Source organism: Castor canadensis, chromosome X, assembly GCF_047511655.1.
Source record: "Castor canadensis chromosome X, mCasCan1.hap1v2, whole genome shotgun sequence".
Classification (NCBI taxonomy): domain Eukaryota; kingdom Metazoa; phylum Chordata; class Mammalia; order Rodentia; family Castoridae; genus Castor; species Castor canadensis.
The window spans coordinates 53,341,434-53,365,935 of record NC_133405.1 but is presented as its reverse complement, the minus strand read 5'-3'; the positions used below and the strand labels follow the sequence as shown (position 1 = coordinate 53,365,935).

Here is a 24,502-nt window from a genome sequence, read left to right as displayed (position 1 = left end):
TCCTTGGAGTTTGTGAAATTACTTTTCATTCAATCCTGATGTCATGCTGAGTCATAAAATGTAGTGTTCTTCAACGAGACACATCTCTGGAAGCCCTTTCTCCAGCCTCTCTTAGTCATCACTATACTCACAGGCTTGAGGCCAGTGCCATTCACACTTCCCCTGTTCTGCAGCAGACAAACTGAGTTCCTCCAATCCTGTTTCTCTTTTCTCCCCCATCTCTCTAAAACCCTTCTCTCAGGGAGGAACAGATATAGCTTTGGGGATAATATAGCTTTAAGGCAACTTTTGGCAGATGCAAACGCCCTAACATCTGGGCAGTGTTAACAGAATCCCGGAGGCCCGGACAGACAAGGAGCCACTCGTTCTAGGAATGTTAATGTAGAAGGGTTTTTTCCGACTGATGAGAGCAGCAGAGAGGAAGAAGAAAGAAGAGAGAGCAAGAGAGCACAAGAAACATAAAACAGGTAAGATCTGCAATTAACCCCTCAGGCTACACTGTCCTACTTCACAGCTGTGGAGGGGTAAAGAGACTCAGGACTTGGACAACATGGCTGGAGGTGGAAGGGGGGGAAGATGTTCTTTTAAGAAATTGGAGCATATGCTGTTTTCATTTGTGCCATGACCCGGCTGCAGTCACATGTTCCCACTACCTTCTCAGCCCACAGCAGAGAGATGGCTGACTCCGGTGAGTCAAGTTTTCACTTTGAAATTGGGAAGGAGGTGGGCAGGTAAGAGGTCACAGACTCAGAGTATGGGGTCTGAAAAAGGAAAACCTTTGCTCCAGAACAAAAGAACTGGATTGAGGTTGGATGTGGGAGAAGGGTCGGGTCACTGATTAATTATCCAACTGCTAATTTTCCTGGCTCTTATTTTAATCTCTTTTTTCTCTTTTTGTTGCTTCTTTCTGCTTTAATCCATCTCTTTCAGGTCTGACTGATATTCTTTTCTTTCTAGCATCCTTTCTATATCTTTCCACTTTCCTGACCTCCCTAGATTACGTTCATTTTTTTCCTCCATCCTGTTTAATAACCACTTTCTAGATAAATTCTGAGACCAAGTAGTGTGAATTGGAAAATGAATTTTTGCCTTTCTTAGACTTCCCATATCCCTTCAGGGATTCTGACCAGAATCTACCATCTTTTTATTTCTTCATTTCTAGGACTGACTTCTCCTGTGAGCATGGGATTTCACTGAAAGTATGCAGGTGAATGGGTGCTTGCTGAAAGGTCCAGTGACCAGTTTATACCAACTGGCAGCAAATTTTAATACTGCCATTTATGAAACACTTGGCCACTGGGAACCACAAAAAGCTCTCATTCCCATTAGAGTGGGGATAAGATGGGAAGTGAGAGAGCAATTAGAGCCTGCTCCTTCTCCTCATGGACCTCACTAGGTCCTTCCCAACCTCTCTGACTTTCTGCTGGCTCAGCAGGGTAAAACTTGAAGGGTAGACTGGACTTGAAAGCCAGAAGCCACTACCAAACCACTAAGCCTTGAAACCCAAAGCTAGGAATGGAGCCAAAGTAGTTACTTCCTGGGAGTTGAACTAGAGAAGGGAAACATCCTATCCTGTCCAGTATAAAGTCAGTAATATTAATATAAATGCATATTGATTGCATCCCTATGTGCGGGCAATAATATATTCCATAAGGTAGATACTATCATTCCCAGTCTATAGATGAGAAAGCAGAGTCTTAGAGAAGTTAAAGAATTTGTCCAAGTCTCCATAGCTAATTGGTGCCAGATTTAGATTCATATCCAGATCAATGCTGATGCTTTCCAAGATTAGTGGTTAGGAAATGGGCAAAATCATTACCTGGCAGCCTTTAGAGTGCCAGATTCCCTCCTGGTTCTATGAGACTTTGTTAGCCTTTTCCTGGTCTTGGTACTTCAATGTCCCCTCCCTATAACTTGGACCATGCAACATTTGCATCTGATCCCACCAGACTCAGTTGAAGATTGATTGTTTAATGTCCTCCTCCTCCTGGGAGGAAAAGAGACCATAAACAATGGTCTTGTTATCCTATAAGATGGAAAACTTTTTATGAGGGGGGATGATATAACAGGCAGTCATTAATTTAAAAATCTTTCTTCTTCCTCACAGATTCCATGTTTCTTTTTCTTTTCACTTTTGGAAGTTTGTAGATGGCTGACTTCTGAAAGTCACTTTCCTTTACCCTGAAACTTCTGGCCACATACCGCTAATTATCTCCCTAACCCTCCATGTCAAGGATGGCTGGCCAACTAAGTCACAAAGGAGCTCTCTCTCTGCTGCTCTTCCTAACTCCAGCAGTGACACCAACATGGTATGCAGGTAAGTTCTAGGAACTGTTGTCTGCTATTTCTAGGGAGGGCAGGGCTTACACCAAGACTTGGAAGAGGGAAAAGTTAGATGACAATGAGAGATCCTTATTTTACATAGAGAAAAATATTATTAAAGAACAATAAAGACAGCAAAATATTGCAACAGGCTACCAAGGGAGGCTTTTGAGGCACCCTAACAAGAGCTACTTGAAAAAGGAAAAGGTTTTGGACAACATGACCTTTGAGGCTATTGTCTTACCTGCTTTTTGTACCTAGCTTCCTGAAAAACCATTTTCTAAGAATCTTTTATGAGTTAAATCTTTATTATTAATTATTTTATGAGTCAAATACTCTTGTCAAGATCACAAAAATAGTACTGGGACTATGTATCTCATTTGGAAAAAATAAGTGAGACAGGCAGTCTATTTGGACGCAACAAGAATCCATCAGACATTTCCCTCTCTTCTTCGCTCCCTTCCAGACCTTATTCATGAGATTTGTATAGCCCCTTTCTGCCAAAGCTGAATATAGACCACATTCTCTTAATCAGGAATTCCCCAGTTTCTTTTGGCTTCTTCCTTATTTCAGAAAGGATTAAGCATTCTGAAGAATGTCTCACCCTTCACCCCTGGAGACATATAGGGAGCTGATAAGAATGGACTCAGTGAGGAGAGGGAAAGACAGGGGGAGGGATGAGGAAAGGATAATGAGCTGGCATACAGAGGTTTTTGATGGGGCCTCACTGGCATTCCATGTGCTAAGAATATTCTGTGGTCTGCGTGTCTGCCCTCACAGGGGCTGGAGGGAGTGGGGGAATGAGACAGGCCCAACCAATGGGGTTAGGAAAATATCCAGAGATGAGTAAATAACAAACTGCTCCCATCACAACCACAGTCATTGCAGCTAAAATTTTCCACATGCCCTTGCTCCTGGTGGAGGCCTTTGGCAGTAGCTCTGTTTGCCTGGAACAGCTGCATCAAGCTTTCAAACAAATATGCAAACTGTTTCCCCTCTTTGGCTTAACCTGGCTTTGTAGGGGGTAAGGCACAAGGGCTGATATTCAGAGGAAGAAATTCAAATCAAGCCTTGGGCAGAGCACAAAATGTTTTGGGTTAAAGGAACCCCAAGTCTCCAGGAGATAAGTATGCAGCTGTCCCCCCCAACCACCCCATTCAGCTCAGTTCAAGAACAGAAGACCAAGATCCAGCCAAAGGCTGCAGGACTAAGGAAAGGAGATTAGCTGGCTCACAACCCAATTTTGAACACTTGTATGAAACCTCATGGCATGCAAAGGCCTTTACCCTTCCCAGGACAAAAGCCTGAGCTGTTGAAGTTTCACAGACAGGGCAGTTAAACAAAAACAATCTAGATTCATTTGAGGTTTCCAAAGTGCTATCTGAGAAGGAGGCACCAGCATCACCACTGCTTGTGAGGAACCCAAGCTGGTGGGGTCTCTGACAGCCCTGCAAACCTTCCTAGGAAGCTATACAATGAGAGATATTAGGAGTTCCTATGATTCTCTCCTCCACTGCTAGCTAACCTTCTGGGCTTTCCTACATTCATTTGTACATTCATTCACTCAACAAATATTTACTGAGCACTCCTTATGTACCCAGGTCTGTTTTTGTTCTCTTTTGTGGTTTTGTTCTCAAGTGAGAATGGCACAAGGAAAGCAGTGAACTGTGGACTCAGAGCTAATCAGAAAAAAAAGGGTCCAGGAATAATCAGTGTAGGTTGAGAAAGTTCAAGAATATACATGAGGAAAAGAGTGGGTTAAAAGTGCACATTGGCATATCTGTGTACTCCAGGAAGTCAGACTGTATTGGTCATCATAAGCCAGGCATTGATGGGGATCTTAAAATAGTCTTCACCTCTCAATTACATTTCCAAGCATAGCTTTATGAAGGGTAGTGCTTAGAGGGTCTCACTGGGCTGTGGAAGATGGAGGAACCCAGTAACGCAACACATGAGAACCAACCACTGATTGATGCCAGGAAAACTGAAAAATTTCATCCAGACCCCTCCCTCCAAGTGCTGAAGAGGCACAAGCAGAAGGAATGAGGTAGAGAGTGTGCCCCTCTAGTTTCGTTCTTAGGCCCCACCTCAGTATCCATCATATGCATAAAATACTCAAAGGCAGGCAAAGAAGACAAATGGAAAGGTTTAAAGTGGTAAGGTAACTCAAGTCCATTCCTGGCCCAAACAAAATTTGGCACTGATCTAGCTACCTCCACACTCTGGTGGAGACTGTAATTATCTCACTGAGTCTTCGCAGTTTTCCCACATCCCCTGTAATTCCGAAACGATGTAAAATTCTTGGTGGCCTTAGATCCTTACCCCTGCCTATATACAAAGAGTAAAAAAAATGGATTACAAGAAAGATTTTTTTTCCCCGATGGACGTTATCAAAAAGCTCTCCTCTGCCACCATTTTAGGTTGGTACATTGTGCTCAATCAGACCTGGGCTGGAATGGCCACTCTACTACTTAGTACCTGGAAGACTGGGCAACTCCTTTCATTTCTCCAAGCCCGCTTCCTCCTCTGCACAGTGGAGAGCATTAATAGTGCCTACCCCACTGAGATGTTACGGTGCCATAATGAAATGCCATATGCTTTACACCGAGGAGGAGATGAGTGATGTTAACAGTCATTGCTGTCGCTACTGGTGGCATTGTTGTCCATCCAGAGGCTTCTGACACTCCCATTCTCTTTTCCGGTAAACAGCTGTTTGCTCCCTGCTGAGCATTTCTTCTCAAGCTAACGCTGTAACAAGAGGGGGAGGGAACCTAATACTTTGGGGGAATCACACACATCTGGCCTCCTGTTTACAGAAGCTGTAGGGCTTTGTGGCTAATACTCAAGTGAACCAGCTAACAAGAATTCTGTGTCTCACAAAGAAATCTGCCATGTGGGAAAAGAAAGCAAGGAAGTTAAGCCCTACAGAGAAATAAAGGAAAGTCAGAAGAACAGAAACGGGAAAAGAGCAAAACAGAAAAAAGAAAAAATGAACTCTTTCCTTTGGAATGAGGGCAAACCAACAAGAACATGACTTCATAAGGCAAACTTTCAGTTTGATTCATTCTCTTGTTCACCAAGTTGGACTGGTTTCCTAACACCGCCCCCTCACGCACCCCTAGCCTTGGGCCCACGGGGGAGTGGAGAAGCTTCATCATTTTACCTCTGCTCCACCCTTGAGTGCAGGGGCCCCTGTGCCTCTGCCCAGAGAAAGGGCCACGAGTTTGTGGTCTGTTTATACAAGCCAAAGGGCTCTAGCACTAAAATCCAGCCTTGTCCTGGAAGCACACCCTCTCCTGGAAATGGAGAATTTTCTACACACTCCAGCAGGGCTAGCTGCCCTGTTCCTGTGTGTGCATTAGAGCTCAGGGAGGCTGGACTGAGGGTTTCCGAAACTTCACTCCGGAAAGGACCAACTTGTTTTCCAATTAGTCTGTATTCATGACCGATTTCCTGCTGTCTGGTGGAACATACTGTTTAGTCTTCCAGGCAGCTGCAGACTTGCCTCCACCAGGCACTGGACTACTTGACTGGATGGAGGTAGATTAGGAGTATCCTCTAGCTCAGTAGCAGCTCTTCCTGATTAGAGGAATAGGAAATTTATACAAAGGATTCTGCCTTCCGCTGGGGGTGTGGCTCAGTGGTAGAACACTTGCTTATTGTGCCTGAAGGGGGTGGGGACAGGACACTCTGACTTCTCCTTGTCTCTTCTAGTGACATCAGTGGGCCCCACCCCAACCATGAGTTTGTTCTCTATGCACCTGATATGCTGAGATTCACCCAGGGTAGTTCTGTGGCTTTACAAGTCAATGGGCTCCCCACCCATGAACTGCATGTCCTTAGGGAAAGACAAAGGGGTGGGGCTGGGAAGGACTTGATTGAGAAACCAATATAAAATATACCATCTTGATATTGTTTTCTTTATTCTAGGTTCAGGCTACTATCCAGATGAAAGCTACAATGAAGTATATGCAGAAGAGGTCCCACGGGCCCCTGCCCTAGACTACCGAGGTAATCCTCACTGTTTCTCAGACCCATGAAGGCCCTTTTCTAGCCTAAGGCCTAGGCCATTCCTTGAAGCATCCTCAGGCTTAGCTCATATATGCCAAAAATGCACTGCAGTAAATCAGCAGCTATGATTTTTTTTTTTAATGAGGAAAAGGTCTTGCCAGGCTGACCTGCAGCTTGCTATGTAGCCCAGACTGACCTCAAATTTATAATCCTCCTGCCTCAGCTTCCCAAGTGCTGGGATTACAGGTATGCACTTCCATGCCTGACAGGGGCAGGTGTGTTGTAATTCTAATCATGAATTTGCCTTGTGACTTTGCCTCCCTAACCTGAAGATTATCCGTCTGTTATTAGTTATTAACTATTGGCTGAGTATCTACTCTATGCTTAATCTTGTGCAGGGTAAGCCTGTGGGTGATATGAAGTCTAAGATAGGCTTGCATTCTGTTGGGGGTAAAGGGAGGATAAAATGAACACATGCAGGGAGCCAGGTGCAGTGGCACAAGCCTGTAATTCCAGCTACTTTGGAGGTATGGGTGAAAGGACCTCTGTCCAAAGTCAGCTCAGGCAAAAGCATGAGACCCTACTTGGAAATAAACTAAAAGCAAAAGGACTAGGGACATGACTCAAGTGATAGAGTACTTGGCTAGCAAGCAGGAGGCCCTGTGTTCAGTCTTCATTACTGTCCCCCAAAAATGAGCACATGTAGGGCAAGTAAGTGGTAGCAGTAAATGCAACAGGAGTTAAGACAATGGAGCCAGAAAAGAGGTCATGAAAGATGACATTTAGGCAAGGTCCTGAATGATGAGCAGGATTTTGAGAGCTAGAAAGAGGAGGAGAGGGCATTTGGCAAAGCAGATGGCCAAAGACATGGAGTAGAAACAAACCATTCCAAGAGCAGCTAAGAAGAAAGTAGCCTGACTGGAAGAGTTGGAATATGGAGGGACTAGTGGAGAATAAAGCTGGACATAAAGAGTGAAATCAAATTTGAAAAGGCTCCATAACCTAGGGATCCTTCTAATGAGAGGCAGGAAGAGTGTAATGGCCAGGTGATGTGTCATATCCCTTCTGTTTCTGATTCTCTGTTTCTATGCTTCACAAGCCACACTAAAAAGTTTTAGCTGTTGGGCTAGGAGTTAAAAGGAACCATCATATGGTTTTGCACAGGAAAGTGACACTGTAAATTGTAATTTCAGAGCATTAACCTGGTTATTCTGTTCAGAAAGTAGGTATTGGAAGTAGAGCCTGAGTCAGGGATACTCTCCAGAAACCAGTTACAGAAATGGTAGAGATGTTTGAGGGTAGTGGCAAAGAAATGGAGAGTAAGGATGTACACCCAAGGGGCTGAGGGTATTGCTCAGTGGTAGAATGCTTGCCTGGCATGATTCCTAGCTCCACAAAAGAGGACATACCCCGAGAAGTTTCAAAGAAGGTTATGGCAAGACTTGGTACAGATTTGATGTACTAAGAGACTAAGAAAGATACTGATGTCTAAAAACATTCAATCTGAAAACCTTGGAGAATTATAAGACCCTTCTGAGAAAGACAAAGTTAAAAAGTAAACTGTTTGGTATAGGTGCAAGATAGGCAGTTGGAAGAGGAAAGATGGAGGTTTGTGAGTCCATGCTTACATGAATGAGCTGTCTGAGGAAACAGAGGGCCAAGGTCACAGCTTTAGTAGACATCTTTAGATATGAGTAGGAGAGAAGGAGCCAGCAAGGAAGAGTTAGTGGTCACACATGTGGAAGGATATTAGGGTAGTGTCTATTATATTACAAAAGTCACCGAAAAAGAGAATTTAGGAAAATGGAAAGGGTATGAAATCAACTATTTTAAGTATTGTAAAGAGGCCAAATTGAAGAGAGAACAAACATTTTATGTGGTAAGAAGGAGATAAATAGTCACCTTTGTGAAAAAAGTTTCAACAGAGAAATGATCAGCGCTTCGGGTTCTTCTAGCTCCTTTCTAGCTACCTTCTACTTATCCTCTTTTCACTGCCAGTGGTCCACATCCACTGCCTCTGTCCCAGGGCCCACTAAATCCTAAACTCCCTGTGGTCTGTTTCCCATCCACCCCCAAATCTCCAAGTTGAAATACCTTTTGAAGACCACCATTCTCTCCCAGTGACCAAATCACGTGGACTTCAACTTCAGTGTCTGCAGCAATAGTAAACACACCACTTTCTTCTTAACCCCTCTTCTTCGGGCTCCATGACATTTCACTATTATGGTCAAAGCTGAAGCCAAGAAAGGAGATGGGCTCTCTGGTGGTGACAATAGAGAGAATGAGGCTAGAATCTGAATGTGGATAACCCTGACTTTTCCCTTGAGCTCCTGGGACTACATCTCTAACTGCTGCTAGACACTTCTATTTGGTGGTGTCTAAAACAAAACTCTTTCATCTTTCTCAAGCTAACTTTCCTACTTCTGATGTCCTACTTCCTATTATTATTTTCTTAATGACTTGGATTTCAAAATACCTTAATGTCACCTCTAATAGCTCCCATTACCTTTTAATAACCCCCATTTCCTCATCACTACTCACCAGTCATTCACCAAGACCTATCATTTCTTCATTAATCCGCACCATTAAAACTCTTAATACCTCCCACATGGAAAATGACAATTGCTTCCAAACTAGATTCTCTGACTCACATTTCCCATTCCTCAAGCCTAGTGACCCGCTATGACCATCAGAATCTGGCCTCAGTGTAGCTTCCCAGCCTGACAATTTCTTACTCCTTCTCCCCACATGAAATCTGTGCTTCAGCCTGGGTGGACTACTCTGTCCATTCCCAAACAGCTTTAGTCCACTCAGATCTTTCCCTCACCCATTCATTCCTTTATTAAGAATTTATTGAGTACCTACTATGTCCATCTTCTGAAATCAATGTTTATTGCCTAGACCACTCATTTGGCCTTCATTATGTGCTGCCTCTTTGGTCCACTGTTTATTGCTCTCAAAAAATGGTTATCTATTTAACAAAAGGAGTCATGTATGTTACTCGCATAGAACCATGTAAAAAGTAGATGCTGACTGTTGGCATCTTGGAAGCAGAGGCCGGATTGTATGGGGCTGTAAATGTGAGGCATGGATAGTAAAAATCAAGAAATGCACAAGGTACTTTTTTTGTGTGTGTGGTGCTGGAGATTGAACCCGGGACCTTATGCATGCTAAGCAAGTGCTGTACCACTGAGCTACACCCCCATCCAGAAGGCTCTTTTGAAAGCTCTGGCAGCCCTATGATTAATATTAACCTGCCTCGTTGGTTATTTTTAAATTAGCATAAAACCATTTATAAATCACATAACAGCCTTCGACCTTGGGGTCTAGTGTCTTTATAGGTGTTTTTGAGTCTCAGTCTCTGGGTCTATGATGAAAGTCAATGATGAATGGGAAGGAGTGGCCAGGAAAAGTACAACTGGAGGTCCCGGCCTCCCTTTTAAGGCCTTTGTGAGTTCATAACCATCAGCTCTGCAACTGTAGAGTAGTGTTTAAGAACTTCCTGTAATTTGGAGATAGTGTCTCCAGATGGCAGTTTTGTCCCAGCCACATGTCAAAAATGGAAACCACAGCACATTGTTGCTTGACAACGGATGAGACGGTGGCTCTAACCTAGATACTGATTTAGGGAATATCATTCATCATGCTAGATATTTTACACATGCAATATCATTTGATTTTCACCACAGCCATATGGAACCGGTTTATGATTTCCCATTTTACAGGTCAGGAAACTAAGCTAGGGAAATTGGAGTCACAGAGATTAGAGATGACAGCAGGAGTTTGAACCCAGGTCTGTCTGACTCCAAAGCCATGTTCATTTTTTCTTTTTCATTAAAAATGTAATTGTTTTAAAAAAGATAAAAAGAAGAGCTAACAAGTAAAAAGTATGCCATTATTTTACAACAAACTGTCCATGTAGTTTGGTACCATTTTTGTTAATTTTGTGCTTTCTGTCATTCCCTTATCTTGAAACCTAGACTGGAGTTAGAAACCCTTCTCTGAGGTGTACCTTCGGTCTACTGGGCAACTGCTTCACTCAGCTTGCCATAGCCCTGAGCAAATTAGTCACTGCCTGGATTATCTGAAGATAATCATGGAGAAGGCCCCTTTCAACCCTGTTGTCAGCACTTTCTTTTCTATATATGCCCTAAAAAGAAACTCCAGCTCCCAACTCTTTGACCCCAAACACCTATTATGTGCCAGTCACCATACTAAATATTTTTATAAATGCTATTTTATTTAAATTAATTGCATGCTTGCTATATTGTGATATGGAAAGATATCTAAAATACATCAGTTTATTTTAAAAAAAAAAACATTGGTCATGGGTGGGGGGTATAGCTCAGCGATAGGGGACTTGCCTAGCATGCACAATGCCCTGGATATAATTCCCAGCAGCACAAAAGACAACGCAGGGCTGGGAACTGTGGGTATGTTGTGCTACTCTCTATGTTAAAAAAGAAGAAAAAATAAGCTATACAGAAGTTTGCATTATAGCATAATGAAACTGTCAACATTGGTTCTTTGAGAGGACATTAAATGAGAGAGGGTCTGGGAGTAGGATTGGTAGGGAGGCATTTCACTTGTAATAGTTTATACTTTGAGGGGGTTGAACCACATGGATATATTACCTAGTCAAAAAGGTCAATATATACTTGAAAACAGCAGTTGCAATGGAAAATTTTGTGCTTAGAAAGAACATGGGTTTTAGAGCAGACAAAGCTTTGGTTCTAATCCCAATCCTGCCTCTTACTTGCTGAGGGACCCTGGGCAAGTCACTTCCTCTTCTGAAAAATAGAGAGGGATAAACATCTACTTACCTCTCATGATTACTGGGAGAGCTGTAGGAGATGATGTATCTGAAGAGAAAAGTGTGTAGTGTAGTACCTGGACACATTTCTAAGCAGACATTTTCCCCATGCAGTATTTAATTACATCCTTACTTTCAGTTTCCCACTGGCATTCCTTGGGCACAGTTGTTCAGCCAGTTATGAATGTCTTTAACCATATTGTCACCTCCCCTGTATTTCTTCATGTCATCCACATCACTGACATGAAAAGCACTGTCACATGCCTCATTTACTTCTACATAATGTAACTACTGCTTCCCCTGTTCTACCGGTCTGGTAGCCCTACTGAAAAAGGAAATGAGGTCAGTCTGGAATTACTTGTTCTTGTGGGCTCCTAGAGATCATTACTTCTCTGTAAATTGTAGTGCTTGTCTTACTTCAGATATTCTAGAACACTATGCTATCAGTGCTGTCAGTGGCACTATAGTTCCCAGAGGGTACCTTCTTTGGTTTGTGTTCACCCTTCTCCAGCCTTCCAACATTTTGTTCTTATGCCAGGATTCCTCTGGGCCAGCAAATGTGTCTTTATTGACAATAGCTGGGCCTCCATTACTGTCTCAGCATTTATCTGAACTTTATATTTCCCTTTACCACTCTTGCTTCTACCAATTTCAATCAGATGTGTATTTTGCTTGACAGAATATGAGAGAGAAATAGAAGAGATTGTTGAGGTCCCAGACTCCCGGGTAAGGTCTTTGTGATATAAGTTGTAGCCTTATAACCAAGAGCTCTGCAACTGTAGTGTTTAAGACTCTCTGTAATTTGGAGATCCTGTCTCCAGATGGCAGCCCTGTCACTGCTACTGGCTTGAAGCTAGTGCTGGAAGCCCCAAGTGCGAGGTTTATTGAAGAATAGTTTTCTCACTGTCATGTCTTCACTCTCCAGCTGCACTCGAATTAGAGGCTCTAGCCTTTCTTTGTTCCTTTAGCTCCTAATGTGATGTGCTTTGGTCAAAACTCCCCACTTCTTTTGTCCCTAGGCTTTGGGATCAAATCAGTTTACGTGGGGCTCTCAACCCTAAGTGAACAGATCTGTGTATGCTGTATAACCATCCTTGGGCAGGTGACCCTCCATTTGTTTCTCTGTGTCCCTTTAAAATCTGAATCAGCTAAACAGTGACTTATTTTGTATCACCAATAAGGCATCTTTATGAGGGCTTTATGATGTAATAGCCCTATAACCTTTTGTGCTCAGTACTAAAATGGGTTTGATTTTCATTCCTAAGCAGGTGTCTTTGATGTCACATTCCATTTCTCTCTCTAATTTATATTTTTGTGTTATTTTTTAAAAAGATTTTAAATTTACACACAGCAAAATTCTTTCATTTTGATAAATGCATAGAGTGAAATAACCAACCACCACAGTACAGAACAGGAACTGTTGCTCCATCCTCAAAATCTTGCCATGTGCTGCCCCTTTGGAGTTATCCCCTACCTCTACAACTGACATGTGGCAACCACTGATCTGTATTTTGTCCCTGTATTTTGCTGTATGTGTTCCTGTATATTTGTCATATAAATGGAATCCTTTTGAATCTGGCTTCTCTCACTTCCCAAAATACATTTGAGATTCATCTGTGTTGTTAAATGTATCAACACTTCATTCTTTTATATGGATAAACCACAGTTAGTTCAACCATTCACCCATTGAAAGACATTTTAGTTGTTCCAGCTTTTGGCAATTATGAATAGAGCCATTTAAACATTTGGGTACAGGACTTGGGAGTGGAGCCAGGTTTTCATTTCACTTGGGTAAATACCTTAAAGGGGGATGGCAGAATCATATGGTAGGCCTATCTTTCTGTACAAGAAAGCATGGTGTTAGCTTTATAAAATCTATCAAACTATTTTCCAAAGTAGCTGGTTTTGCATTTCTACTAGCAATCTATGAAAGTTCCATTTTCTCTCCATCTTCACCAGCACTTGGTATTCCAATTTTAAAAAGAAAATTTAGGCATTCTAATGGGTATGTTAATGGTATCTCATTATGATTTTAATTTGAATTTCTCTAATGATTAATCATGCTGAATACCTATTTTTAAAAACAGTAGCAAAACTTTATTGAAAGAGAAGGAAAGAAAGAGTACAAGGGAAGCAGTGAGTTCTGCCAGGTGGCACAGAAGCCTCATGCTGAATATCTTTTCAGGTGCTTACTCACCATCAGGATATCCTCTTTGGTTATATGTCTGTTCATATCTTTTGTCCATATTTTAAAGGAAATTGATTTTGTTTACTATTGAGAATTTTTTCTATATTCTAGATACTAGTCCTTTGTTTAATGTGGTTTGCAAATATTTTCTCTGTTTATGCCTCACCTTTGATCTCTTAATAGTGTCACAGAGCAAACATTCTTAATTTTGAAAAGTTCCAATTTATCAATTTTCTTTTATGAATTGTACTTTTAGTGTAAGAGGTAAGACCTCTTTGCCTACCCCTGGATCCTGGTATTTTCTTCTGTATTTTTTCTGAATGTTTTGTGTTTTTTCCTTTTTACATGTAATTCTAACATCCATTTTGAGTTAATTTTTTGTATAAGGTATGAGACTTAGATTGTGTTTCTTTTCTTCTTCTTCTCCTCCTCCTCCTTCTTCCTATTCCTTTCTCCTCTTCTTATTCTTCTGATATGAAAGTTCAATTACACCACTTGTTTGAAAGGCTGTACTTCCTCCATTGGATCATTCTTGCACCTTTGTCAAAAGTCATTTTGGCATACTTGTGTGGGTCTATTTCTGGGATCTCCATCCTGTTCCATTGATTTATGTATCTTCCCTTTCACCAATACCACATTGTCTTTTTTATTATCATAGTATTGTTGAACTGAGGCTACATTATGGCATTTACAATAGTGCTTACAATATACCTTAGTTCAATTCACCCCACCATCATTCTCCCTTATCCCCGCTACCCATTCTTAGAATAGTTTCAAAGGATCTCATTTTTTCATTTTCATACGTGAGTACATAATATTTCCACTATGTTTACCCTTCGACACCTTTTTCTTATATCCTCCCCCCTCCCACTGGTACCAACCACCAGACAGAATCTGTTTTACCTTCCTGTCCTTTGTTTTCGAAAAAAGACATTTTTGTTTAAGATATCTACACAGAGTTTCATTATGACATTTCTGTGTATATTTTCATTGTATCCTGAATTGGTTCATCCCCTCCAACACCACACTATATTGATTACTGTACTTCTAGCTTACTCTTCTTCTATTGCTACAGTCCCCCGATGGTGTTATACATTAAATATCCAAGATGGAGAAGCCACATGCTACTCACCAAGGGGAGGAAATTACCACAGCAGTCTAGGTACACGTTGTGAGCTCTCCTGTGACCGGGGCTTTCGTCTGATTGGACAGAGGTCGGTACAATGCCTGCCCAGCCGCCGTTGGTCTGGAACTGCCTACTGCAGGCGTAAGTTGTATGCGCGTATATGCTGATGTGTGTGTAAAAGAGAAGACAGCCAGTTGCCCACTGAGGGGTACATACCATGAGTTGTTGCTATGCCCTTCTTTAAGTGAAAATTTGGAGTTTCCCATAATCTCCCAATAGGGTATTTCCTCATCATAACATCCTAGTTTATTTTCTCTCCCTGTGGTTACTGTCCAAGCAATAGGGGTGTTTAAGTTGAAGCCAGCTGTTCAGACTCAGGGAATTCAAGAATGCATGTAGGAGGCTGAGGCTTAGCCCTGAGGCCTGATATGTGCTACAGCCTTTTTTCTGGAGCTCCCAAGGATCTGTAGTCTCAGACTCTTTCCCACTTGTGGTCAAATGCTGTAATTCCTGGCCTACAATCCTAGAAGGCCTTGCCAGTGAAGGTTATGAAACATCTGGTATGCTTCACTTCCAAAAGCCAAGAAGAAGAATCCCCGAGACTAGAATATGAGGATGCTAATACACACACACATCCCAAATCATGTATAGCTTCCAAATCCTGACCTTTTATTTAAGCTCCGCAGCCACCTCCTTTTAGTAGTTTGTCTGACCATTGCTGAGTACCGTTTGTAGGACATCCATGTGTGCAAGGCTCTGAATTGGTCACTTCTGGAGCTTACTCAATTCCTCAACTACCCTCAGGCTTCTTGTAGACTAATGGGATAGAAACCCAAATGTGTGCACATAAATGTCATTTGCATCCAGAAGTGCTGAACATTCAGAGGGAAATGAGGTTGGTCAAAGAAAATGTTGTTCAGAAGAGAAGCCTGGTATCCAGAAAGAAGGAAGTCATCACAACCCCCTGCAGGTGACTGTCATTATATTGCTCTAGGACTTAAACCCTACCATTTCTGAAATCAATTTGAATTGATCTGAAAACTTGAAATTCATAGGGCTATTAATTATAAATAAACATGAAAAACAGTTAAAAGAATAGGGATATACATATTTCCAGGTGCCTAGAATGCATTGATTATTACATTTGAACACTGAATCTAGCTTTGACCTTCCTCACAAGAGACAAAAAGGCAAACACTTTGAACCTATCATTTTCATTGTCATATAACACTAAGCAAACATTTATTTGAAGAGACAAATCTTTTTTTCTTGGCTCTGATTTCAAGACGCTCACTTTTTGCACAGGTCTTTACATAACAGATACTGGGAAACAGGCAATAATCTTTAAGTCTAGTTCAGCCAATAAGCAAAATGAACATAGTTTATATGGAAGCTTTACTCAAAGTTCTAACTCTATAACTTTATGAAAGATTAGAACTTAGACAACCTAAAGGAATGTATAGCCTAATTGTCTCAAATATCAAGCATCTCAAACAAGACTTTTGGCAAGCATAAGCTCACAAATAATTAATGAGTAACAGTCTTTGGTACACATGGTGTCTAAAGCACACAGATTCTTCCTTTATCAAATATCACCACACTTGGCCCTCCAGGTAATGGCCTGACTTGTACTGTCACCTGAACAGAAACTCAACCTACTGTGGCATGTAAGTGAGCCTCAGCTGAGAAGTGTCTGTATAAGTACCGAATGTATACTCACAAAGGAACATCTGAGGAACAAGAGACAAAAACTAACAAGTACTGAGGCTCTACACAAGTCCAGGGGTTTATATTACATCGTCTTTTTTAATCTGCATAGCAATCCTGTGAGATATTCACATTTCACTGATGAAAACAGTGAAACTCAGAGAGATGAGGCAATTTCTTCAAGTCACAAAACAAGTAAGGGATGGAGATGGCTTTCAAACCCACGTCTGATTCTGAAGTTCATGTTCCTAGACAAGCAATTTACTTCTTCGAGGCCCCTCCTGCTCTACCAAGAATGCTACTGTACTTTATAATATGAAAATAGAAAGACAATTAGGGTGAAAAGGCAATTGCCTTCACAAAAATGTAAGGGCAGTTTGGGTGGAGTTTCTTATTTTTTGCTGTCTCTGATATAGTTCTCCCTGTGGTAAATGTCCAGATAGCCCCACAGGCCACTGAATTTGCCACTTGGCTCTCTTATAGAGATGAGATGCCACGCATTGCCACTCATCAGTAGTGGCACCTACACTTGCACAAACGGGGTGCTTCTTGACTCCCGCTGTGACTACAGCTGTTCCAGTGGCTACCACCTAGAAGGTGACCGCAGCCGGATTTGCATGGAAGATGGGCAGTGGAGTGGAGGCGAGCCTGTATGTGTAGGTAAATACTGGTTGCTTCCAGTTGTCCTGCTCTAGAGAACCACCTCAGCATCATGTCAGAAGATGCAGAATTCTAATTGCAGAAGGCCTTCTTGTTCTCTATGGGGTGGTACCAGGGGCATATGATCATTTTTCCTGGAGTCAGACTTCCTTGAAAACCTTCAACATTTTGCCTAATCCAGTGGTCTGTGGTATTGATTCAATGGGTTCCCTTCAGGGGAAGCAAGGGACCCATGTATCAGCACTTGATTTTTGACTTTGGTAGACATCGACCCCCCCAAGATCCGTTGTCCCCACTCACGTGAGAAGATGGCAGAGCCAGAGAAACTGACTGCTCGAGTATATTGGGACCCACCCTTGGTGAAAGATTCTGCTGATGGTACCATCACCAGGTAAGCTTGAGTGACATGTGCCACCCACCCACTCCTGTTATACCTCCCTGGCAGCTTTTCTCAGTCCCTCAAGCTACTCACACTGAAACTGCACAGGTTGAGGCTACAGGGCTGGTGTGCCTCAGACCTCAGTTCTAAGGATCTTTTTCCTCAGTAACTTTTTTACTCTGTCTCCTGCAGGGTGACACTTCGGGGCCCTGAGCCTGGTTCTCACTTTCCTGAAGGAGAACATGTGATTCGTTATACTGCCTATGATCGTGCCTACAACCGGGCCAGTTGCAAATTCATTGTGAAAGTACAAGGTCGGAAAGAATTCTTCAGTTTCCACATTGTTCATTATTCCTGCTCTATCCTGACCTTCTAGAAGCCCACAACAACCCTCTCTTCTCTATGCCTGAAACAGACACAACATACACTGTGAGAGGGAAAAAAACAAGTTCACCAAATAGGCTTATTGAGGAAGCCCACATTACATGTACTTACATATGTTACAGAAACCTTGGCTCTCTAACAAGACTTTCTCATTCTCCTGAGTCTAGATAAAATTCACAAAGATACTCAATTTCTTTTTTGGCTTTCAAAATTATCAAATCTAATCAGTCTTTATTCTCAGTCTTCACCTGTAATGAAACTGATGGTGTTGGCTGCCAAATTTGTTCCTTTTTGCTTTGTGTCACATTGTTTTGTTTAGCTTTTCTCAAAAAATTAATTTGTGCTCATTGTTGGACAATTGAAAAATAAATATCTAAAGGGGAAAAATCTATTACTCCATCATGCAGGGGGAAATTGCTGTTTACCTATTGGTATTTGCTTTCCAGTCTTTTCTCTATGCATACTTAGAAATACATTGTTGGCTCTGACTCTAGTTGTGTGTTAGCAATTAGCATGCTTAAAGTATATAAACATATGTCTATTAAAATTAATTTTGTTATATATATCCACCAGGCCCACCAGTAAATATATATGTGGCCCAGAATGTGCAGGTTGAGTTTAGCCCTGGGGCAAAAATGACTCTATCCAAAAAATAACTAAAGCAAAAAGGGATCGGGGTAAATATCAAGTGGTAGAGTATCTGCCTAGCAAGTATAAAGCCCAAGAGGTCAAACCACAGTACCACCATATGTGTGTGTGTGTGTGTGTGTGTGTGTGTGTGTATGTATATATTTGAAATTATACTATATCTATACTCATAGATCACCCTTTTCATTTCTCATTAAAGCACACATAATTTTCTAATGTTCTTTAAAAATTCTTTAGAAATATTTTCAATGACAGCATAACATTCTACTCTAAAAATACATAATGATTTACATTTCAAATTTGATTCTTTAAGAAAGGAAAATTATAGCTCCATTTCTGGCCATTGGAAACAGAAAAGCCATCAATTCTAGTCATTCCAAGTCTCTTTTTCTAGAAAGTCCAGAGTGGGTACCTTCTTAGCCTTTCCTACCTATGAGACACCATAGCCCCTAACTTGAGCTCCTCCCCGACAGTGAGACGCTGCCCAGTTCTGAAACCACCACAGCACGGCTACCTCACCTGTACCTCAGCAGGGGACAACTATGGCGCCACCTGTGAATATCACTGTGATGGTGGTTATGAGCGCCAGGGAACCCCTTCCCGGGTCTGCCAGTCCACTCGCCAGTGGTCAGGATCACCACCTATCTGCACTCGTGAGTGAAACCAGGGAATAGGTGGAGTACACATGTTGATCAAGGATACTTTGGAGGATTGCCCCCATGGCACATGGATCGGACAGTAATGTATATGATAGGGGAATGGGGGGAAGTTCTGCAATGGGTTTGTATTATTGGCCAACATTCCCCCAAATCTTCAAGTTTCTTTCAGGATCTCTCACCCCCCACCTCCCCTTCCCCACCCCCAGCCTCAGGGAAGGGAGAAACAACCAGAAGAGTTATCTTGAAAGACTGGAACGCCTCAAGATGTTAGGTTACCCTAACAAGGTAAAGAGAAGGGCATACTCTGACTGGCCATCTGCATCTGTCCTAGGTATGAAGATTAATGTCAATGTCAACTCAGCTGCTGGCCTTCTGGATCAGTTCTATGAGAAACAGCGACCCCTCATCATCTCAGCTCCTGATCCCTCCAACCGGTATTATAAAATGCAGATCTCTATGCTGCAGGTAAGACCCATTTCCTGATGAGGACTGAGCTCCTTTTCATTACCCCCTGACCTTTTCCAACTCAAATAGTTGCTCTCTGCAGCACAAATCCTACTTCATCATACTTTCTGTGGGTAGCATTTGAACAGCTTTACCGCAGACATTTTTAATGCATTGTTTAAAACTGCTACTGAAAAGGCAGTAAGACCACTGGAATGGTAGATGTGACTTGAGGGGGATGGGCAGAGGTTGAGAAGGGAGTGTGGAGAAACACTATGAAGAGCTGGATGCAAGAAAAAGAACAAGAACCTGTCAGTTAGGACAATGACTTTGAGGGTCAGGACTAAAGGTGGAGAATAAAATGAAACTGGGGGTGGGCTACCAGGGAGTGGTCAATGCCTCTTTAAACCTTGACCTAGCTGGATGTGGTAGGGCACATCTGTAATCCCAGCACTCAGGAGACTGAGGTAAGAGGATCTCAAGACCAAGACCAGACTGGCCTAAATAGGGAAACCCTGTCTCTAAAATTTAAACAAACAAACCTTGCCCTCGTAACTGAGTAATAGGAGAGGCCCTGCAGGGCAAGGCAGGATAGCCAGGAAAAGTAGAGTGACAGCATGTGCTGCCCAGTGCGAGGAAGGCAACAAAGAGTAATGAAAAGATCACAAGTACTACTGTGGAGATGGTCTAGAGACTAAGAAAAGGTTCTGGGGACTTAGCCTAGTGGTAAAGAGCACACACTAGGGCAGGCCATCACCCTCAGCTTGAATCTTGGCTCAGCATCTTGTTGTCAGGCCAAATCGGGCAAGTTACTGTCTCCCCTACAGAATAAGAATCACACCGCCTACCTTGGTAGGGATGTTATGAGGATCAAATTAGATTATTTCTACAAGCATCGGGCATGTGTAAATAAATAAGAAACAGTAGCCATTATTATTGTACCACATTAGCTATCCATTAAGAACCTATGTAGCTTAAAACCTGTGCAAAATTAAGCAGGTTATGTTCCTGCAGATAACTAATTATGTTTCTCTTTTCTACTCACACGGTGTAACTGGTTTCATTACACATCAGTAGAATGAAGGAAGCACTTTTGGGGAAAATACTTCAAGAATGACAGAGAGCAAAGTGTGTGTAGACCCCATAGTGTGTCATCAGTTGATAATGTGATTGTGGGATCACTGCAGAAGCCCCTCATTTCCCACACTGCCTCCTGTGGTCCCGGGAGGAATCAGCCAAGTAGCCTTAGGTTTAAGTGCAAAGGGCTGTTCCATTAAATGTTGTCTCCCCCTCCCAGCAATCCACCTGTGGACTGGACCTGCGGCATGTGACCATCATCGAGCTTGTGGGACAGCCACCTCAAGAGGTGGGGCGCATCCGGGAGCAACAGCTGTCAGCCAACATCATTGAGGAGCTCAGGTCCAGGCTGGGGGACTGCAGGGCAGGGATGGGCAGAAGCCAGAGGCAGGACTCTAGCAACCAGGGATTGTGGCAGCATGAGAAGACATTACTCTCTTGGGGTACTTTTTGTGTTTGAAGTCTTATGGCTGCATTGGTATGACCAGAGAGTAATTCTTAACGGCAGCAGAGCACGAGAATCAAATGGGGGCTTAAAATACAGATTACCAGGCCCAGTGCAAATCACCTCGGGAAAGGCAACTCATGTGACTCTGAAGCAATGGCAGGGCTAAGACAGACTCAATGGGATAAACCTCCAATTCTGTTGCCTCATGGCCTCATCTTACTGCTTCAGTCTCCAAAGGAGCAAAAGGCATTTTTAAGCTCTGAAATCTGAATCACATCTGTCTGACTCTTGGGGAAGAGAAAGTTATAGGTGATAGGTGGTAGAAGTTGACTTTCTCATTTTCTATCCATTATCAGCCTTCAAATGTCTCTATACTCAAAGCTAATAAAGCCCTGAGTATAAAGTGCTCTGCTTTAGAAACAATACCTGCTCCAGGGCTCAGTCTCAGTGGGGACAGAAAGACTCAGTCCCAGTTAGAGAGAGTAGGAAACACTCAGATAAGTAAGACCACAGACTTGCAGATAGAAGAGTTAACCAGGAGGGATTTATCAACCTCAGGACTGCCATGTATGATGTGGATACATGTCAGGGTGTCTATGATGGGTACTCCCTGGAGTTATTTCATAAGCCTGCATATCAGTATGTAGTAGCCCTACTTAAAGGGGTCCACAGCAGAACAGCCTGGTAATAAGCTGCCCTAGCTGGAGTGAGGAAAGGACAGCTTACCAGAGCTAGACACATGGGGCAGCAAGACTAGCAGAAAAAAGCAACAGAGCTTGAGATAAGAGGTAGACACAGGAAGGGATGAGGAAGGATCTAGTCCATCAGCGGAACTGTGAAAGGTCAAAAGGTAGTAGAGCCCTGTGGGACAAATGCCCAAACAAGGTCTCACACCTCCCTGGGTTGCTCTCTCTAGGCAAATTCAGCACCTCACTCGCTCCTACTTCAACATGGTGTTGATTGACAAGCAGGGTATTGACCGGGAGCGCTACATGGAACCTGTAACCCCAGAAGAAATCTTCACGTTCATTGATGACTACCTACTGAGCAATCAAGAGCTGACCCAGCGCCAGGAGCAAAGGGATGTTTGCGAGTAAACTTGAGCCAGGGCATGGTTGAGGTCAAAGGAATAAGGCCCCCCTTCCCAGTTAGCTGAAACTGAGGCCTACTAAAGGAGGAAATGGGTTTCCCACAGTTCTAAGGACAGGACTCTGAGGTGGGTAAGGTTTGCCAATCCTGGGACATTTCCAGGCACCCTTTTAGGGCTGTGTAATAGTTTCCCTAAGCAAGTGTCTGCTTCAGGTAGTACTGGAGTTGCCTAAGAAGCTAGATAGGGACTGAGGACAGGCCATGGGCAGCAGGCTGTGGGTATAAGATCTTCCTTTCCTAACCTTGGCCTCTGCCCAACTTTCCAAAGTCTTCCAGATAAGTAAATTCTAAATCCATTCACTTACTGGTCTGTTTGAAATGGTTCCTCCACCCTGAGGTGACAGCAGAGGGCAGCACCATCACAACAGAGACACTAAGAAAGTGCAGATGGATTTTCCTTACAGGTTAATTATATCAGGGGCAGGGAGAAGGGTGGCAGAGATCTACAAAACATTCTTAACCTGTTTGTCATTTCCCCTTCTAGGGCATTGAGCTAAAAATATTGTTTGAATCATTGCTTCATCAAGAGTTATAAAAACACTGCAATGGGAGGGAGTTTGGGGAAAAAATCCAGTAAGAATAGTCTCTCCACCTCCTGCTGGCTCATGGGCAAGAACTTCTAGCTACTGAGGCTTCCAATCCCCTACACAAAAGGTAGACAATGCTGTCTCTTCATTAGAGAACCGCCCCCCCCCCACACACACACATACCCTGCCTGTGAGCCGGCACCTCAAAAGCACCAATAAAGATAATAGGGAAATAAAACAGACTCAGCCTCACGTTTTAACTTCCTCAGATATTCACTTTTAGGAGATGAGCACAGAGCTCATCTTTCCTTTCATTTGTTTTTTTTTCTTTCCGTTCTTCCTTTCTTTCTTCCCTATTTCTTCCTCCTTTCCTTCATTTTTTATTTTTTCCCTTATTTTCTTTTTTTGACCTAGGATTGAATCCAGCAGCTTGCACATGTTCAGCACTGCCACTAAGCTATACCACCAGCCCTAGATCTTTGTTCTGGCTTCAGTCTCACTCAGTCGTGGTGTGTGTGTGTTTGAGACAAAAATATTCTTCCCTTGCTGCTAAGAACCTTCCTTTTATACAGTCATGGAACCAAGAGTCATAGTAAAGACTTAGCAACCTTTTCCTTCAGCTTTACCCAGGGGGTCACTGGTGGAAAATTAGAGGGGGCCAAAAGCAGGCTGGGTGGGGAGGCACAGCTAATAATGTCGAAGCACTCACTGGTGCCCGGTGCCTTTGTAAATACTCAATGACTGACTCTAAAGTCTTTACAAGAACAATGTAAGGCAGGTACTGTTATTAGCTCCCTTTCACAGATGAAGGAATTAAAGCTCAGCAAGAGTAGGCAATCTGCCTAAGATCAGACAGCTAATAAGTGGCAGGGTTGGAATATAAACACCAGCAGCCAGGCTTCAGAGTCAAGTCTTAAACATTATGCCACCCAACCTCTACTTCTTTTTCTACTTCTTATTTAAAGATAGCTGAAAGCCCTAAGGAAGAAGAAAGGTTCTATCTTCTATAATCCTTCTCAGACACAAGACTCAGAATGTTTCCTGGAGGAAAGAGAAAAATGTAAGGCTCTCAACTCCAGAGAATTCACTCTTTAAAGCAGAGTGATGGGACATAAATCATGAGCCCAGAACATATGAAGGTAGCTATAAGTAATAGAGAAGCTATTTCCACTGGGGGTATAGTGGAAATCTCAGTTTTAAAATGCAAAATAAAAAAATAGTTTCTGGGTAAAATGGGACATGGAAAAAAATGATAGAACTTGGAGGAAAAGGACCCTTTCTCCAACTTCCCTTCAGGGAAGTACAGGAACTTTGCAAGACCAAAGGAAAGTTCTAGACAAAAGGCAAAACACTGTGAGTTTGTATGGGAAATTTCTGGTCTGACAAGTCCTGTAGTTCCAAAGGTAAAGACTGTACATCAGGAAAGATGAATGCCCTTCCTTGTCTTTATCACTACCACTTCAAGTGGCAAGCCCGACATGCTATTAGGTCATAGGCCCAAAGATAACATAGAGGCCTCACTAACTCCTGAACAGAGTTCCCACCAGGGCTTATCTCTTGCATATAAATGCTCCTCAAGCTTAAAATAACTAAAGAGTTTTTGTTTTGCTTAATTTTGAGCAAATCAATCTTGCTTTCTTTAGGTAAAGTTTTATTGTAGCCTCCTCTATAGTCCTTTGTATGTTATCACTCAAGAAATCTTAACTCCTAAAGCAGTGGAAAAAGACAGGAGCAGAATCAGGCCCACACCAGATTTAAGGGGCTAGTGTGACCCTAACTCACTCTCTCTCTCTTCCTCTACTTTAATCCCCTTTCTCCCATTCTTCTATCCTCCTCACATATATATATATACATAAACACAAGCCATACAATAACTAAATTGGCTAGGTAATATTCAAACCATTCTGATTGTCCTACTTTGTAAATTAAACCAATTTCTCTAAGGTATTTTGGAAGATAT

At 42.5% G+C, this 24,502-nt stretch overlaps 2 protein-coding genes across 7 annotated transcripts in view; one reads left to right on the top strand and one right to left on the bottom strand.

Annotated features, from left to right (window-relative positions):
• Positions 1–8,602, bottom strand: part of Tspan6 (tetraspanin 6) — a 32,324-nt gene extending 23,722 nt beyond the window's left edge. The window contains exon 1 of the mRNA XM_074064124.1: positions 8,428–8,602. The gene's annotated coding sequence lies outside the window, so the exon portion shown is untranslated. The remainder of the gene's footprint in view (positions 1–8,427) is intronic.
• Positions 101–22,780, top strand: Srpx2 (sushi repeat containing protein X-linked 2). Of its 6 annotated transcripts, none has more exons than XM_074064118.1 (12): positions 102–467; positions 1,163–1,207; positions 2,108–2,317; positions 6,253–6,333; positions 14,410–14,601; positions 16,651–16,827; positions 17,092–17,218; positions 17,399–17,520; positions 18,712–18,891; positions 19,229–19,362; positions 20,639–20,760; positions 21,783–22,780. In XM_074064118.1, the coding sequence occupies exons 3-12, from the start codon at positions 2,227–2,229 to the stop codon at positions 21,961–21,963; spliced, it is 1,407 nt and encodes a 468-aa protein (XP_073920219.1). In that variant the 5' UTR covers positions 102–467; positions 1,163–1,207; positions 2,108–2,226; the 3' UTR covers positions 21,964–22,780. The 6 variants fall into 6 exon arrangements, with proteins under 6 accessions (XP_073920222.1, XP_073920223.1, XP_073920219.1 ...); XM_074064119.1 differs by lacking the exon at positions 1,163–1,207 and adding an exon at positions 637–688; XM_074064121.1 differs by lacking the exon at positions 1,163–1,207 and having other exon boundaries at positions 101–467; positions 20,639–20,707; positions 21,783–21,966.
• The last annotated feature ends 1,722 nt before the right edge of the window (positions 22,781–24,502 follow it).